Source organism: Pleurodeles waltl, chromosome 3_1 (assembly GCF_031143425.1).
Source record: "Pleurodeles waltl isolate 20211129_DDA chromosome 3_1, aPleWal1.hap1.20221129, whole genome shotgun sequence".
Lineage (NCBI taxonomy): Eukaryota > Metazoa > Chordata > Amphibia > Caudata > Salamandridae > Pleurodeles > Pleurodeles waltl.
The window spans coordinates 638,033,653-638,050,972 of record NC_090440.1 but is presented as its reverse complement, the minus strand read 5'-3'; the positions used below and the strand labels follow the sequence as shown (position 1 = coordinate 638,050,972).

The 17,320-nt window shown below is 44.8% G+C and overlaps 1 protein-coding gene across 1 annotated transcript in view; it reads left to right on the top strand.

The window, feature by feature from the left end:
* LOC138283523 (mucin-2-like) overlaps window positions 1-17,320 on the top strand; it is a gene marked incomplete at its 5' end in the record, with an annotated part of 528,362 nt that overhangs the window by 193,601 nt on the left and 317,441 nt on the right. Inside the window, one exon of the mRNA XM_069221463.1 lies at window positions 9,908-10,076. Coding sequence (XP_069077564.1) covers window positions 9,908-10,076 — 169 coding nt within the window. The remainder of the gene's footprint in view (window positions 1-9,907; window positions 10,077-17,320) is intronic.

Here is a 17,320-nt window from a genome sequence, read left to right as displayed (position 1 = left end):
TCCTGTCCACTAGCGCCGGCGGAGGTGGTAGCCTGTTCTTGGTCCATGCTAGTGACAGGGGCCCTTTGTGGTGCCACATGGTCCCGCAATGTGGTGACAATCTGGTTGAGAGCCACAACGATGGTGCCCATTGCGGAACTGATGTTTCTGAGTTCTTCCCTGACCCCCATAAACTGTTCCTCCTGCAGTACCTGGATCTCCTGGAACCTGGCCAGGATCGTCGCCATCGTCTCCTGGGAGCGGTGGTATGCTCCCATGATGGAGGAGAGGGCCTCGTGGAGAGTGGGTTCCCTGGGCCTGTCCCCCCCCTGTCGCTCAGCAGCCCTCCCAGTTCCCCCGTTTCCCTGGGCCTCTGTCCCCTGGACCGTGTGCCCACTACCACTGCCCCCAGGTCCCTGTTGTTGGGGTGGTGGGTTAACCTGGGTGCCCTGTAGTGGTGGACACACCGCTGATTGACGTGTCCTGGAGACAGAGGCATGGGCCCGCTGGGTGGGTGCTGTGCTGGTGTTCACAGAGGGGGTTAGGTCTGCTGTGGCCTGTGGCTGTCTGAGGGGAACCGACTGTCCCGAGGTCCCCGATGGGCCGGGCTGGTCATCTGGGTCCAGGGAGACAGAGCTGCTGTCATCACTGTGGGCCTCTTCTGGGGGTGGAATGGACATTTCTGGACCCTCCTGGGCGGTGTCGTGGCGTTCGGGTCCTGCAGGGGTATGAGAGTATGGTTATTGCTTCTGTGTGTGCCATAGCGTGCAATGGGTGGGTGCCCGTGTACCCCAGTGCTGGCATTCCCTTGTGGGGGCTGTTGTGAGGGTGGTTTGGGGGGGGGGGTATGTGCAGTGGGCATGCTTAGGTGATGGGTGTCCATGGTTTGTGGTCGCATGCAGGGCTTGGTGTTGGGATGTTTGGGTTGTGATGGTGAGACATTAGCAAGGAGGATGTGTAATGGGGGTGGGGGGGAGGGCGGGGGTATGATTTGGCATGCCGGTGGGTGGGGGGGATGAAGTAGTTGAGATTTGACTTACCAGAGTCCATTCCTCCGCCTACTCCTGCGAGGCCCTCAGGATGCAGGATCGCCAAGACCTGTTCCTCCCATGTTGTAAATTCTGGGGGTTGAGGTGGGGGTCCGCCGCCAGTCTTCTGCACTGCGATGTTGTGTCTGGATACCATGGAACGCACCTTCCCCCGTAGGTCGTTCCACCGCTTCCTGATGTCGTCCCGATTTCGTGGATGCTGACCCACAGCGTTGACCCTGTCCACTATTTTTTGCCATAGCTCCATCTTCCTGGCAATGGTGGTGTGCTGCACCTGTGTCCCGAAGAGCTGGGGCTCTACCCGAACTATTTCCTCCACCATGACCCTGAGTTCAGCGTCTGTAAACCTGTGGTGTCTTTGTGGTGCCATGGGGTGGTGTGGATGAGGTGTGGGGTGGCGTTTGTGGTGATGAGTGTGGTGAGTGTGGTGGTGTTTTGTGCGTGGATGTTGTGTGAGTGATGGTGTTATGTGCCTGTGAATGCTCTGTACTAGCTGGTGGTGTATCTCTCTGGCCTTCGTCAATAAATGGTGGTCGTAGGGGTTTGTGGGTGATTTGGGTGTATGTTTTATATTGGGTTGGGTGTGTGGGAGTGGTGTTTGTATTTGTATCAGGTGTGTGTATTTCAAAATGTCCAATGGGGCAGTGTTTTGGAGCTGTGTGTGTATTTTGACCGCGGCGGTGTGTACCACCAATGGAATACCGCGGTTGAAAGACTGCCGCGTGGATTCGTGGGTCGGAATGGAATGGGCGTATTTCTGTTGGCGTGACGGTGGAGGTTTGGTCATCAGCAGTTTTTCGCTGGCCGTTGGTGTGGCAGACTTTTGTGGATGTTGGGTTTTTGGTGGTTTGGCTGTTGCGGGTCAGAATGACTGTGGCGGTTTCCCGCGCCCGCGGCGGTGTTATGGCGGTCTTCTGACCGGCGGTAAGCGCTTTTTACCGCCGAGGTCAGAATGACCCCCAAAGTCTCCTTAGATTTACAAAGTTTTGTGGTGAATTTAATGAAGAAAGTGTACAGATTGCTCACCAGATTACTCAGATCTTTAAAAAGGAGAATTTAAAGTAAGGTGAGGCAATTAGCCTGAAAGACCTTTCTTTTCAATAAATCAAAATAGATGTTTCTGTAAGTCATTATCATACATGACATAGACACTTCAAAAATTGTTGAGAGAAAAATGGCCAGGGCACACCCGTATCATAGATCCAGAAAATGTTCAGGAATTGAGTAGCTGTCCGATCCGGAAAGATGGTATATAGGAATTTATTGAACATAAACGTTGGTAGTCAGAGTCCAAATCCTAAAAAGTATGTTGTTCAGTAAGTCCATGTATCCAGAACAGCCAGATGGTAATGAATGGTCAGAAATACAATCTGTTGACCACAAGTAACAAAAGTCCGTACAGCAAAACAGCCAACACGTGTTTCGTCTTCAAGACTTTGTCAAGGCTTTGGATGTGCGTGGTGTATACCAAAATACGGTTGAAGCATCAAACGTACTGATGGTGGTATTGGATCTCCAGGTGCAATCAGTAATAGTTGGAGAGATCAATGAAGGCCATGATAAGCTCGTGTGTTGTGCAGATAAAGCCGTGCCGGTCGAGTCGGGGTTCGGCAGTGTGTCAAAAAATGTTAACTGTGAAATCAAATACATCTGATAGAGCAGGAAGAGCAAGTCTGTTTCAGAAACAGGAAGCTGATTGACAGGCTCAACGTGTATTTTAATTTCCAGTGTTTTTTCGAGTCTGGATGGAAATATTCGGTGCTTTTGCACATGAAGATGGCTTGCAATGAATGGAGAAATTCCTACTGACCACCGGAACTTGTATGAGAAATCTTCAAGAAAGGGACAGTTTTCAAGCACCATAGGCATTTTTTCGCACATTATGATGTCAAGCACAATAGGCATTTTTCTTCGCACATCACAGTTTTGTCATCACCTATTTTACTGTTTACATAAAAACTTTTAGTTAGTCATCCACACAAGTATGTAAAAGGCAGCACTTAGAGAGATGTGATTTATTGCAACGCATCCTGTTCCCTGATTTTTCTTCATGTTAAATGCCCACTATTTAATCATTTTTGCTTCTGATATGTCCTCCACAAATTAGATGTTCCCCTTATCATTCTTTTGGTCTATCATTTTCTGCTTGCCGTTCTCAATGCTCCCTTTTTTTCAAGTCGGCTGTGGGTCATCTTTCTTTGCTTCTGTTGCTCCGCATTGCCCTTTTCTCCACCCTGATGTCAAAAGGAGTTTGACACCTTGCTGTTATTGCCATATCTACCTACACCTATAATCATAAGTCGCAGGATTGGTAAAGGAGGTTTTTCTCGCTGTTATGATTCCATAAAGAGGACACCTGTCACCATTCAACAAATTTTCTGCACAAGGTGGCATCGTGGCCTGTACCTGGAGTCACCCCTTCCGAAGGCAATTTAGAAGGGCACTCGACAAACCATCTCCATGTCCATTCCTTTATTCCTCACAGTCTCTAGAACTGATGAAGTGGATGTTGTTAGCTTGTTGCCAATGTTTTCAGACTTGGGAAAACATGCATTATCGTTGCTGTTGCATCTGCTGATGTCAGCTAACAGATTGTTGCAGATATTTCACTGATCTTTTACCTTGCATCTTTTGACTAGAAGTTGTTAAATAGTATGTTATTTTGCTTCTGTTCCTCCTATGACTTTGGTGAAATGACATCAGTTTCTGCTTTTTTGATGTTCTATAATTGCAGCGCTTGTGAAGATTCAAACTCCATCGTACTTTGGCATAGGATAATTATTTATAAATGTTGCCAATTTTATGAAGCACAAAGCTGTGCAAAAAACGCAGATGTGTCCTGCACCCTTTAGATGCTTCAGAGGTGGATCGGTATCACTAGTGTGTTATAGCAAATCTTTAAAATGTTGTTTATGTTTCCTTATATAGGAGAAACTAGTCTTCAAATATACACCTATGAATAATACTGCAAGAACAATTGCATGATGGATATGTGGGCACGGGAAAATACAACAGGAGAGTACCAAAGGAACAAAAGAATGGATGGGCGGGTGCACGGTGTAATGGAATAAAGGAGAGATAGATTGATGGAAAGGGGGTATGTCCTATGGGGCAGGACTTCAGCAGTGGAGAATGGTGGTGTGTGCCACTGATTAGCGACTGTTACTTCGTTTACTAACTGCACACAGGACCAAGGGTGCCTTTGAGTACTAAAATGCAATATTCATCCAGTTGGACATCCAGTATAGTTGATGTCGGCAACTGGAAATCTTGGGCTTATTCTGCAGGTCATATGTCAACAGACAATTCTTCTGATTCCTGTTGATGCCAAACTTCACTTTACAAGAAGTATGGAATTTATGCTTGCCTTTACAAATGGTGCAATTCTCAGACTTTGCCTTATTATTTTCAGAAAAGTTGTAACACCCTACTAAAGACATCATAAGGATTTAACAAAGTCCTGACTTAAAATATTATAGATGATGAAGCTTGAGACTACCTTAGATAATAGATGCCCACCTTAGGTTCGAAGGGCAGCGCCAATCAACGGTTTTAGGATATGCACATAAGAAATATTTAGGGACAATTAATCTGATTAGGGTTCGTTGACCTGGCCCTTGAATTTCTCGAAAATCTATAATGGCTCTCCCTATCGCGGATGTATATTGGACACTGGTATCGTAAGGTAAAGCAATAATGACTACATGTAATGTAGGAACGCATATTAATAGAGGGCCTACGTGAAAATAAAATAAACAGTGAAGAAATAAAAATTGTCAAACTACACAAAGGTGAACAAAAGGAACATATTAATGCATGGTTGTGCACGAATGGTGTTAGATAAAGGGGTCCAAAAATAGAGAGTCAAGCGCAGAAATGCCACAGACATTCATCTCGCTTCTTTATGCTGTCCTGCAGGTTTGCATATCCTACCACTGCCACTCAAAACCACCAGAAAGAACAATATTTGTGTTTCCTCTTCCTATAAGCTGGTTCAGTTTTATTAGCGCTCTGTTGTTTTATAGCAAGTTCAGCCCCGTAATAACTACCTCACATGCTTACACTGTTCACTTTCTAATGTACATGCTTCTGGGTTTCATTCATTTAAAAGAGGAGTGGGTTCCACTTATTTGCAAAACATACCCACCATTTGAGGTAAATAACATATTATTGGACCAAAATATTATATATAAAAATATAAAACTGACATTTCACAGATGAATATGTCCCCACAGCCACTTCCCTCACATTTTCGGCTACGTGGAAGCACAGTATGACAGCTGTAAGTTTGTGGGAAGTATCTCTGATATCTTTGCACGCTTAGAATGGTAAATGTGCGGCCATTGCTATTTATAAAACGGTTTGCGCTCTGTAAAATTTCTTGCATGACACTGCTGTATAGCAGACTTTAAGTCACCGTGTACGCTTTTGAAAAGATTAAGGCTAGGCCTGCGACTTGCTGTACAAAAGATTGTAGCGATGTTAAAAAAAAGTGTTCTTTTGTCAGGTTTCTGGCCAAGGGCAACGCGTTTTCTATAATGACCTTTCTCTATTTATCTTCTTCAATTTACCATTGTATTCGATCCCCATTACGTTTTCCTGCCATGTCCATTTGGCAGAGCAGGGCTGGTTTGCTGCTGCTTTACTGGAAATGTGTAAAGCACTTCCACACAACAAATACAAACGTACCGAGTGTCACAAAGACACTTCACACCAGGAGTATGTAAATAAAATTTGTGTTCAACACACATTAGTTAACAAAACATAGCAATCAGGTAAATCTGAGGGTAAAGCACATTTAGAAAGTTCAGTAGCAGTACTAGGCCCAATTTTGTTAAAACAACAATAGCAGTATGTACATGCAAGACAAATATTCCTTTCCCTCCTAGCACCCGCATGCAGAGCCAAAACATTGCTAGCACAAGACCCAGCCTAGCGATTTCGCAGTTCAATATCACACAGTTATCAGGGTGTACCCCTGTTTACAACAATAGCAGCAATGTGTTTATACAGAGAATTGCAGCACTTTTAAACAGCTCCACATTATAGGTTGCACTGGTAAAACCCAACTTCAACTATTATAGTCCTCTGGCAATAAAAACAACAAGTGCACAGCAACACTGCCCTACGATGTAGTCAATCACTCCCACTCACTCACTTTGCACAGCTACACAGTGCCACAGATATCAGGCAGACTAGTATAACATGCACTCGAGCACATTCGCTCCCAGCACCTTAATGTGGTGCTCTGATATTCTGCAGGTTAGTCATCACAGCGCGCGCAGACCCCATGGGTCCAAACATTCCTCCACCCAGTTCCTACTACCCTACCCCCAATGAGCTGGCGATAGAAGCACCCTCTCCCCAGATACTAGGCCACTATTGGCCAGAGGCACACTTTTTCAGGTTCCTGGGGCAAAGGTGGGGGGAAGAAAGAGATAATGGCTAATCAGACAACAGTCAATAAATTGAGGTTTGGCCACCACTCAGGAAGTTAAATCAGAATCTCTGCACCATGCTTTCCAGTAGGGGCCATGGGTTGCTTTGAGACACATTCTGTTCACAGTGGCACTTATCCAAGCCAGGAACTCCAATACACAATTAGTTACCAATTCTGCACCTCCCTGGCAGGGGACACAACATCTGGGTCACGATAACTTGAGTTGTCTTGGACAGTCCCGGTTGTACACAAAGAGTTACCAAATCCACACCTCACTAGGAGGAGGCACATGTCTGGTGTGCCATGACATGGGTTGCACTAGACAATTCTGATCACACAGGAAGAGTTGCCAATGCCGTACTTCCCTGAAATGAGGCAAAACGTCTAGTGCAGGATAATTTCAGTCACGCCAGATAAATCCAGACACACACAAAGAGTTATTAATGATGTACCTGCCTGGAACAAGGCACAACAGTTGGCGCATAATGGCTTGAGCCACACCAGACAAATTTGGACGCACTTGAAGAGTTCCAATCCCGTACCTCCCTGGAATAACACACACAGAGACGCAAAATCAGCAGTGCTGCACAAGGTAGAATGCAACACTGCTCTGGGTATGCCCCTACCTGCGAGGGTTGCAACCACACCGCACACAGTGAGCATGCATTTGGGTGTTGCACAAGAGAAATGCAGCATGCCTGACAAAAGCGGGCCAAGCAGGGACCTGTGACGGGTGAATCCGCTCACTACCAACAAGACGCTTCTGAGGGTCGTGGCTCCATGATGAAGAGCCACACTCCTTGAATGTGGGTAGTACTGTGAAGGCTTCGCACTAGGCAAATCCAGTCTCCAGGTGCAGTATTTAGTTTCACGGTCGCACCACTGTTGCCAGGTGATGTCCAGCAGACGATGTGGGTACTTAAGAGGGCACCACTCTCCAGATAACACAGGTAAAAGGTGTAAGTCCCTCATTGAGGTCTTTAAAATCCCTGAGACCTCCACTAGAAAACAGAGGGTAAGCCAATAAGCCCTTGGAAAGCACACTACAGAGTGCCACACAGCAGCAACCAGTTTGCCCAGGCCAGCCAAGATACAGGAAGTGTGCACAGTCCCTTCCTAGGCCAGTAATTACTCTTTGTGCACTACAGATTCAACTGGCAGTGTGCACCACATGTTCCATGGTCTCAATCCCACATTCCGGCAGTGTATCTCTACTTTGCTGTAGTGTGGCACCAGTAGTTATACTGTTGTGTGCCTTTGAAGTAAGGGGGAGGTTCAGAGGATTCCCATTTGAACCACAGATGTTCCCCCTGAATTAATTTCAGTCCTGTCTGTCATAGGGCTGTGGAATGCAGATCTTAATCTTTAGTGGGGCCAGAAACTCTCCCTCCAATCTATCTAGCAAAGGCTCACAAATGGCAGAGATCTTTGTTCCAGTTGTGTATCCACATTTATAGCTGTCACTGGGGAATGCACAGATGTGCTACTCCATCCCCCAATGTGGACTCAAATTGGATTAAAAGGCACACAATATTTATTAGGGCAGAGAAGTGGCATTTCCCCATGATTAGTTATAAAACCACCTTTATCCTAGAAAGGGGTTTGTCAGGACGAATCCTATGATAATAAACAATGTGAGGGTGCTCTGCTGCAAACCACTGTTGCAGCTAGGAGTGACTGTAACACCGCTCCCATGTTAACCTACGGGCAGAGGAGCTCTACTATGCAGTGAAAACACACATGGGTATTCTTTACTCTCTAGACATACATGCCCTTGTGCAGATACAATCCTGCATTGGCAGGCTGGTCACATGGTTAAAAGCACCATAGGTGCAAGTGCGCATACTGACCTACGAAGACAGGTGGGATACATGTTGAAAGCACCCGTGGTGCTGGTGCACACACACAGGCCAGTGCCACTTACCCACATATGCTGGAAGGCGTGCATGCACTTTCACAGTGTAGTTAGACTACTAAGGGTGAATTAGAAAGACCTGATAGAAGAAGCCAAACAAATTTGGGGAAACACCTCTTCAGCATGTCAGGTCTAACATGTGGGGTGTGTTATATTAGCAGTTTTAGAGATTACAGCCCATAGCTCCTTCAAAGTTTCCATCAGGAGGTGAGTATTGCACCATGCAGCTTTAATTTCACAGTAATTGTCTTGGCCATGCTGCAAGAGATACATGAGCCTTTACATTTTTGCATTTATATTCTGTGCTTTTCTACAACTTTGTCCCAAAGCTCATTTAAAAGGTAAGTTTAAACTCCTTTGAAGTGTACTGCCAACTGAGGGATCCTAAGTTAAATGACTTATTGTTATTAAAGGCATGTGGCGGCCTTCAAACTTAGTATGTGGTTTTGAGGATGTTTGACTACAATTGCTCTAAATTAAGTTTGCTATTGTAAGGTAGTAGAAGTGTTCAGGCAAGCTGTTGCTGTTTTTTTTTCTGTTTGCAAAACTTTATAGAGTATTTTTTATGTGGAATTACTGGGATGGGATCGGTTGATAACTGAAAAAAGATGCAAAATCATTTTATTTTGATGCTATAAGGTACCAAAAGCTGAACATTTTGAAATAGACTGTAGACTTTCTTTAAGCGCTGCACATACTGAATTTCGAAACACACTGCAGATGTACAGATTTAAGCCATGTGGAGTGGAAGAGGGAAATTGAAAGTAACCAGAACATCACACATTATAAAATGGTTTTGAATAATTGTTCCCAAAAGGTTACCAGAATTCAGAACTAGCCACTGCTATATATATCTGAGCCTCACTGCAACATTAGGAGTCCGAGGACCGGCCAAGCTGCAGTGGTGGTCAGATAGCTGCACTTCTGTCCGTCCAACCTCCAAATCACGACCCTGGTGGTCGAACTGCGGGGGGACTACCACCACCAGCAGGAAAAAGGTGGCAGTCAGAGTCCTGGTCAACCACACCGTACTGATGACGAGTACAGTTTCCGCCAGCCTTTTCATGGTACGGACCTCGCCACGAAAAGGCTGGTGGAAAGCCAGTGTTGGGGGCTACAGAGAGGGCCCCTGCACTGCCCATGGCTTAGGCAATGCAGGAGCTCCCCTGCCCACTACCCATAGAATGCACACTATCTGCTATAGCAGAAGTGTGTATTCTGAGGGTGCTGGGAGCACCCTCTGTGCAATGGCATTGGCCTCGGCTCCATGAGGAGCCGAGGCCAATGCTGCTGCACGGTTTACACTGGGCTGACCGGCCAGTCAGTCCAGTGGGAACCTTGTAATCAGCCTGGAGGTATAGACGACCAGCTCTGCGGCGGTCTCCCCTCCACTGGGCTGGTATTTAATCAGCATGGAAACCTACATTTACATCCAGTGCTCATTTCATCCTAAAGTTGACATGGGGTTATAACACATGACTGTATGTAAATATTTAAGACATTTTTGTCTTCTTTTCATTACAGACGCCCAAACAATATAAATGTGAGATGTTTCGGTGCTCTGCAAATGACACGTCTGTTCCAATAACGAACAACAACTGTTCTGCTGCTGAAACACGCAATTGCTTGTACATCCAGACAGTGTACGATCCTGATGCTCCACATGGTTGCTGCTTCCGAAATGAGTGCCAAGGTACTGTCTCACATGTTTTTCTAAGTAGTTCAGATGAAAGTGAAATGCATTCTTGCAACCAAAAAATGATACTACCATAGCTAGCAATGTCAATTGGTGCGTCATAAAATTGACATTGCATGACTGAACAAGATAAATTATGAAAGTCCTAATGAGATGTGAGGCAATATTTTACACATACAAAATGTTAATGTCACTTCAAATATCTTCATATGTTTTCTCCTGATTACAAGATCACCAGGTTTTTAAATGGGATGAAAAACAGTTGGTGTGGAAGGGTGTGGTGCTAAAAGCGATGTTGTCCATGTAATCAGGGCAGTGGCTTTGTTTAGTTTAGTTTCGAGGATTTGTAGAGAACATAGCTACCTGAAGGCCTCACAGCACTGAGGAAAATCACTTGGTAAAAGGAACACACCTAAACAGGAACAGTACAGTTTTCAATTTTCTACAAAAAGAAGATTTTGATATGTTATGACGAAGTTCCAAAGGGAGGGATTTCCATATCTTAGCTGCTCTACAGGCGAAGGATCTACCCCCCATCTAACTTTCTTAGCACAAAAGGAGTTAATTAAAAAAGCTGAATAAGATCTGAGTATTCTCCAGGGGGCTTAGGGAGTGATCATTCATCTGAGGAAGACTGGACCCTTATTTCGAAGGTCACAAAACTGCAACGGCACACGCTACAAATTCAATAATTTCAATAGTTCATATTTTTGCAAATATTTGACAAAAGTCCTCCTCCAAACAACTTCATAAGTTGAGTCAGATTGTATTTTATTCCTCTTGAGAATGTGGCTTCCAATAATTGTTCACCAACTCCATCCGTCAACACGTGTTTCGTCTGGGGAATACCCCTTGACTTCATCAGGACTTCCTATAACAAACATTTTCATTGTGTATAAAATTAACACGAAATAGTAAATTACTAAACAAATCCCTCAACCTCCAAAATGACACACTTAATATATGATTCAATGTGAAAACCGTGATCATTTATCCGTGTGCAACAGTAAATTTATTAATAAAATCTAAAGTGTCCATGCCTTCCATACATATGGTAGTGCTTTTCATATATATCCTAATATTAAAATACCACCTAATTAGATAACCCTTTCCAATATACAGACCTGCACAAACCGTTACCTAGCAATAAGTGGAGAGCATGCTTAAAAGTGTAATAATAAAGTGAGTACGCCTTTATGCCCTCAAAGGCACAAATTAGTGGAATGGAAACTTATACCTCTTAGTAATCCTTATGAAATATTTCCTGTGCTGCCATATTGGTCCTCAATACTAAAAGACATACAATTTCCTCCATTACTCTCTTTTCATGTGTCTAATTATACCTAATATACCATACAATGTGGAATTGCACCCATGCCGCTTACCTGGATATGTATCTTTAATCTGTTAACTTCTATTTCTGGATGCCATTAAACCAAAAGATGGCATGTCCTAAAGATATTAATACTAATTAACAGATATAATATAATCAAAAGGACAGAAATATTATTTCCATCCCGACAGACTCTTACCTTGTCTTGATATTTGCAACAGAGAATTTTTGAGGTAGAACGCCGGATACTCACTTAGATTCACCCCTAGGAAACTTGTCCTTATTTCGAAGGACTTTGTGAATAAAACACATAGCTTTAAAAATAATGCGTGGTTGAATCGGAAGGAAATGGAGGGAAGCCAAGGTTGGAATGGCAGAGGAATGTCTGGGGGTGTCTGTGAGTAGGCGAACAGCAGCGTTCTGCACTACCTGAAGTCTCTTTAGAACATGCCAAGGAGAGCTCAAGAGCAGTATGTTCCCATAATCGAGACGTGAAGGTATCAGAGCCTGAGTAAGAAGTCTTTTGTTTGAAAATGGAAGTAATTTAAAGATTTTCCTAAGGGTTCTTAGAAAACCAAAACAGGTAGCTGCCAATTTCTTAGAATGGCATTCCATTGTAAGGTGCGGGTCTAGCCAAAAGCCCAAGCTTTTTATGGAATCTTTAGGCAGAGGTAGATCCTCAGGCAAGTTCACTGCTAAGGATGGGGACCTGAGTAAGGAATGATTCCCGACAATCATAACTTCTGTTTTCCCATCGTGGAGCTTAAGCTTGCTCTCTATCATCCATCTGGCGATATCTAGTATACAGGAAAACACATAAGGCTTAAACACATAAACCATTTCTGTGATTCCCATAGCGTACCACCAGACTAGTATTTTGGTGCCTTTCTGAGCTTTCTGTCATTGCATCCAGGCGATTAGCATACACCTAATACTCGCCATGACAGTTTGGTTTGTCACTGGTTACTTGCTTTTTAACACTTGACTGCTAGGCCTCTTACCCCTCATATCTAAAAGTCATTTTTTGTCTAAATGAAGTAGTTCAAGCTTTGGATTTTTTCCCACACAAGGTATCCACACCAAATTTGTGTCCTTTTTCCCAACATACTGGGGATTCTAAATGTACCAGATGTTTATGGATTACCCGGGAGGGGACTGAGAAAGTAGCCATAATAATAATGCTAAAGTGTTTTTTTTTTATGGAGGAGGGAAATAGGAAAACCGTGTTTGCAAAAAGTGTATGTTTTATTCTTCCTAGAAATTGCATGAATGAAAAGTTCACCATGCTACAGTCACCATCTTTCCTACTTTCAGGATCTGGCAAAGCTGAATAAAAACAATTACCACAGCTTTGATATTTTTCAGAGGTAGCTCATTTTTGTATTTTTTGTGCTTTTAACCTACTTCCAGTTTGTGTTGGAAACAGGTGTGAAAGAAACCCATGGATAATCCCAGTAAGCTAAAGGTTTCTGAAAATTCAGAATTCACCAAAGAAACTAACTATAAACAAATCTGGAAAATGAGAAGGATAAAACAGCCATTTGTGACAAAGATTGTATCTGTAACTTCTTGTCACCATGAGTGATTTACAAAAGCTATATGCTGTTATGTCCATTAGACCTCTATAATCATGGGGATATACAGGGTATGTTGATTATCCAAGAGCCCAAGGTACGCGGGGCCAACAATTGAACTACACCTTTCAGTAGTTTTTTTCATTATGTATGGAGTATCAAACAATCATATGGTAAAATATAAAGAGAGAAACATTGGTATAAAGGAAATCTTTGTGTTTCTGAAATGTACACCAGATAATGGATTCAGGAGCAGTGTTTATTTGTACATTTCTGGATTTGTGGTTACCCATACTGGAATGCGAGTGAGAGGGTATTTTTCAAAATGTCTTCTTAATTACATACCGACTCACATTATTCCACAGAAAAATTATCCTGTTTTTGCAATGTGGGTAGGTGTGGATTTTGGGCTCTAGCTCAGCCAGCATCTAGAGAAACTTAGAAAACCTGCACATTTTGATAAACTGTGCAGTCTAGTTTGGGAGATATTGCTTGGCTCTCACTAGGTTTTCCTACCCAGAAGCCCTTGCAAACCTCAAACCTTGGCTAAAAACACATTGGGCCTGATTTAGCTTTTGGCAGGGAGGAATACTGTAGGAGGCTGGCCTGGTGTGTGGGTCTCATAGGGAAATTCCATGCCCTCAGAGATGTGTCCAGTTGCAGACATGGTGTGTGTTAGGAAAGTGTAGGGTGTACCTAACCTACGTAACTCCTAGTCTCTCTAAAAGATGTTTAGAGCAAGGGCTATGCCTAGACCCTAGCTTACCTAAACTTTAGAGACTAGAATTCTACACTGGTACTATGTATACCTCTAGGTAAGGAGTGGTCTTTCCTGAGGAAAGCACCAGGTGACAGAGTGATAAGGCAATTGCAAGTGCGTATCCTACCGCTGATCTGCCAATGTAGGAGGCTGGCCTGGTGTGTGGTGGGTAACTAAGGTACTTACACTTTATACCAGCTATCCCTTATTAATGTAGTGTACTCAGTGTCTAGAAGCCAGGCTCTCTAGAGGTATCTGTGGATGAGCATCCGAGGCTTATCTAAAAGACATGAAAAGCTCATGCAATATCACTGTAGTCACATTCAGTACTTACACACATGAGAGAAAACACTCACTGTTACAAAAATTAAGGTAATTTATTTTGGTGACAGATATACCAAAAATACCACAGAGGCTATACTCCCTCAGGAAGTAAGTTATATACATATTATGTACACTTGTATTCATAAACAGGCAAAAACACTGTTAGAAAACGGAATGAGAGAGTCGGCCCCCCACCTAGGTGAGTGGAGTGTGTCGGGGGAGCTGCGAGTTCTAGGAAAGCCCAAAGGTAAGTACCACAACACCCCTCAACAACAAAGAAAGCAGGAGTAAATCACTGTAAGTTCCCCAGAACACCCACTTGGAAGAGAAGAATAATGCAAAGGCCCAGAAGAGGCTGCAAGACACCAACAGTGGATTCCTGGACAAGAGGACCTGTGGAAGAAGGGGACCAAGTCCAAAAAGCACAGCAGAGTTCAGGAAGGGCAGGAGCCCCAACCCACCAGACTGATGGTGCCAGAGATGAGTCGACAGTGATGAGGAGAGTTGCACTGCACCCTAGAAGTTGGAGTTGAGTTCCTGTAGGATGCAGTTGATGTCCCACGTTGGAAGGAGGATTGCAGTCAGGTCTGTGTCTTCGGATTCCACCAACAAGCCTTGGCACATGCAAAACTCGTAGTTGGTGGAAAGATGTACTGCCAGGGACTAGGAAGGACCAGGCGGACTCTTCCCAGCAGGAGGAGTCAGAGGGGGGCCCTCAGCGACACAGAGAGCCCACAGAAGAACAGGCAACACCCACAGGAGTCCCACAGGAGAGGGACACAAAAGTCGAAGAAGGAGCTCATGCAGGACAACGAAAAGGAATGCCATGGTGCAAGAGACCCACTCAAGGATCTGTGCATCCCAGGGTGGAGTGCTAGGGGCTGGAGATTCAAGATGCCTGAAGATCCCTTGGAGAGGATGCCAAAAAGCCTTGGCAGCTACAAATGATGCGGTGCATGGGGTTTCTGTCCTGTGTGGGGAGGCAATAGCTTACCTTCACCCAAGTTGGACAGTAGAAGAGAGGACCATCAGGACCACTTCAGTCCACCACCCGTGTTGCAGGAGAGGGGATCCATGCAGCTAGTCGTCATTGCAGTTTGTGCCTGCAGACGCAGAGGAGTGACTTCTTCACGACTCCTTCACTCCAAGGGAGACTCATTCTTCTTCCTTGTACAGGCTGAAGACAGGCTATCCTCAGAGGATGCACAACTAGGAAAACATTACAATTTCTGAAAGGAGCCATGGATACAACGTTGCAGGCAGATTCTTGCTTCTTTGTTGCAGCTTGTCGGGTCCTGGAATGTCAAGATGCAGTTTCTTCAGTCAGAAGTCAAAGTGGCGGTCGCAGATGAGTCTTGCAATCTGACTCTGTGGAACCACCCAAAGGAGAGACCCTAAATAGCCCTGAAAACTGGATTGGTCACCTACCCAGGTAAGCACCTGTCAGGGGAGGGCTCTGACGTCACCTGCTGGCACTAGCCACTCAGATGGTCCCAGAGTTCCCTGCCAACCTTGAATCCAAGATGGCAAAATGCAGGGACCCTCTGAGGCGCTCTGAGTGAAATCCCTGGGGTGGTGAAGGACAGGGTCACTCCCCTTTCCATTGTCCAGTTTCAAGCCTGAGCAGGGACTGGGGTTCCCTGAACTGGTGTTGACTGGTTTATGCAAGGAGGGCACCAAATGTGCCCTTCATAGCATTTAAAGTGGCTTGAGGAGGCTACCCCTCCCAAGCCTGTAACACCTATTTCTAGAGGGAGCGAGTGTAACAACCGGCTCCCAAATGAAATCTTTTCTTCTGCCTTCCTGGGCTTGAGCTTCTCAAGCAACAGGAGGGCAGAAACCTGTCTGGGAGGTGGCAGCAATTTGGGCTGCCTGGAAACCCTCAGAAGGCTGTAATAGCAATACTGGGGATACTCTAAGGAGCCCCCAGAGTGCATGGAATCATACAACCAATGCTTACAAAAGGCTTGGGGTATGATTCCAACATGTTTGATACCAAGCATGCCAGTGTTCGGAGTTACTATTAAGTAGCTGGACATAGCTAGTGACCTATGTCCATTACACAAGTAAAATGGCATCCCCACACTCACAAAGTCCAGGAAAATGGGTCTGGAGTTTTTGAGGGCACCTCTGCAAGTGCAGGGGTGCCCTCACACAGAGGTACTTGGTACCCTGCACTCTGAGATAGAAGGCCACCCATAGGGATGTCTTTTAAGTGATCTGGTGCAGTGAAAAATGGCAGTGAAAGGATGCTTGTACCTTTTCACGCAGGCTGCAATGGCACTCCCATAGAAGCCTTGGCATGGGATCCCTATGGGTAGCAAAATATATGCTGCAGCCCAGAGGGATCCCCTGGACCCCCAGTGCCCTGGGTACCTAAATACATTATACTAGGGATTTATAAAAGGGAACCAGTGTGGCGAATATGGGAGAAATACAGAGACTTGGGAGAGACAGCATAATCACTGGGGTCCTGGTTAGCAGGATCCCAGTGAACACAGTCAAGCACACTGACATCAGGCAGAAAAAGGGGGTAACCATGCCAAGAAAGAGGGTACTTTCCTACACAACCCCCAACCACCGTCCCCACGAGGGACAAGAAGACTAACCATGCTCAGATGAGTCTTCCTTGTCTAAGTGAACATATCTGGAGAGTCCATCTGCATTGGAGTGGTTACTCCCAGGTCTATGTTCCACTGTAAAGTACATACCCTGTAGGGACATAGAACACCTCAACAATTTAGGGTTTTCACCTTTTATTTGCTTGAGCAATAAGAGAGGTTTGTGGTCTGTCTGAACAATGAAGTGAGTACCAAAGAGGTATGTTCTCCACTTCCTCAAGGCTTAGACCACAGCAAAGGCCTCCCTCTCCATGGTTGACCAACATTATTCTCGGGGTCAACCTTCTGCTGATAAAAGCTATGGGTTGATCCTGGCCCTCTGTATTCAGTTGTGAGAGAACTGCCTCAACCCCTACCTCTGAAACATCAGTCTGAACTATGAACTTCTTGACGTAGTTTGGGATTTTTAGAATAGGTGCAGAGCACATGGCCTGTTTGCGTTCCTCAGAAGCTTTCTGACAGCTGGCTGTTCATAATACCTTTTTAGGCATTTTATTGGAGGTGAGGTCATTAAGAGGGTCAAACATGGAGCCATAGTTCTTAAAGAACCCCCTGTAATACCCAGTGAGATCTAAGAAGGCTCTAACCTGGGTGTGTGTGGTAGGGCGAGTCAAATCCAAAATGGTTTG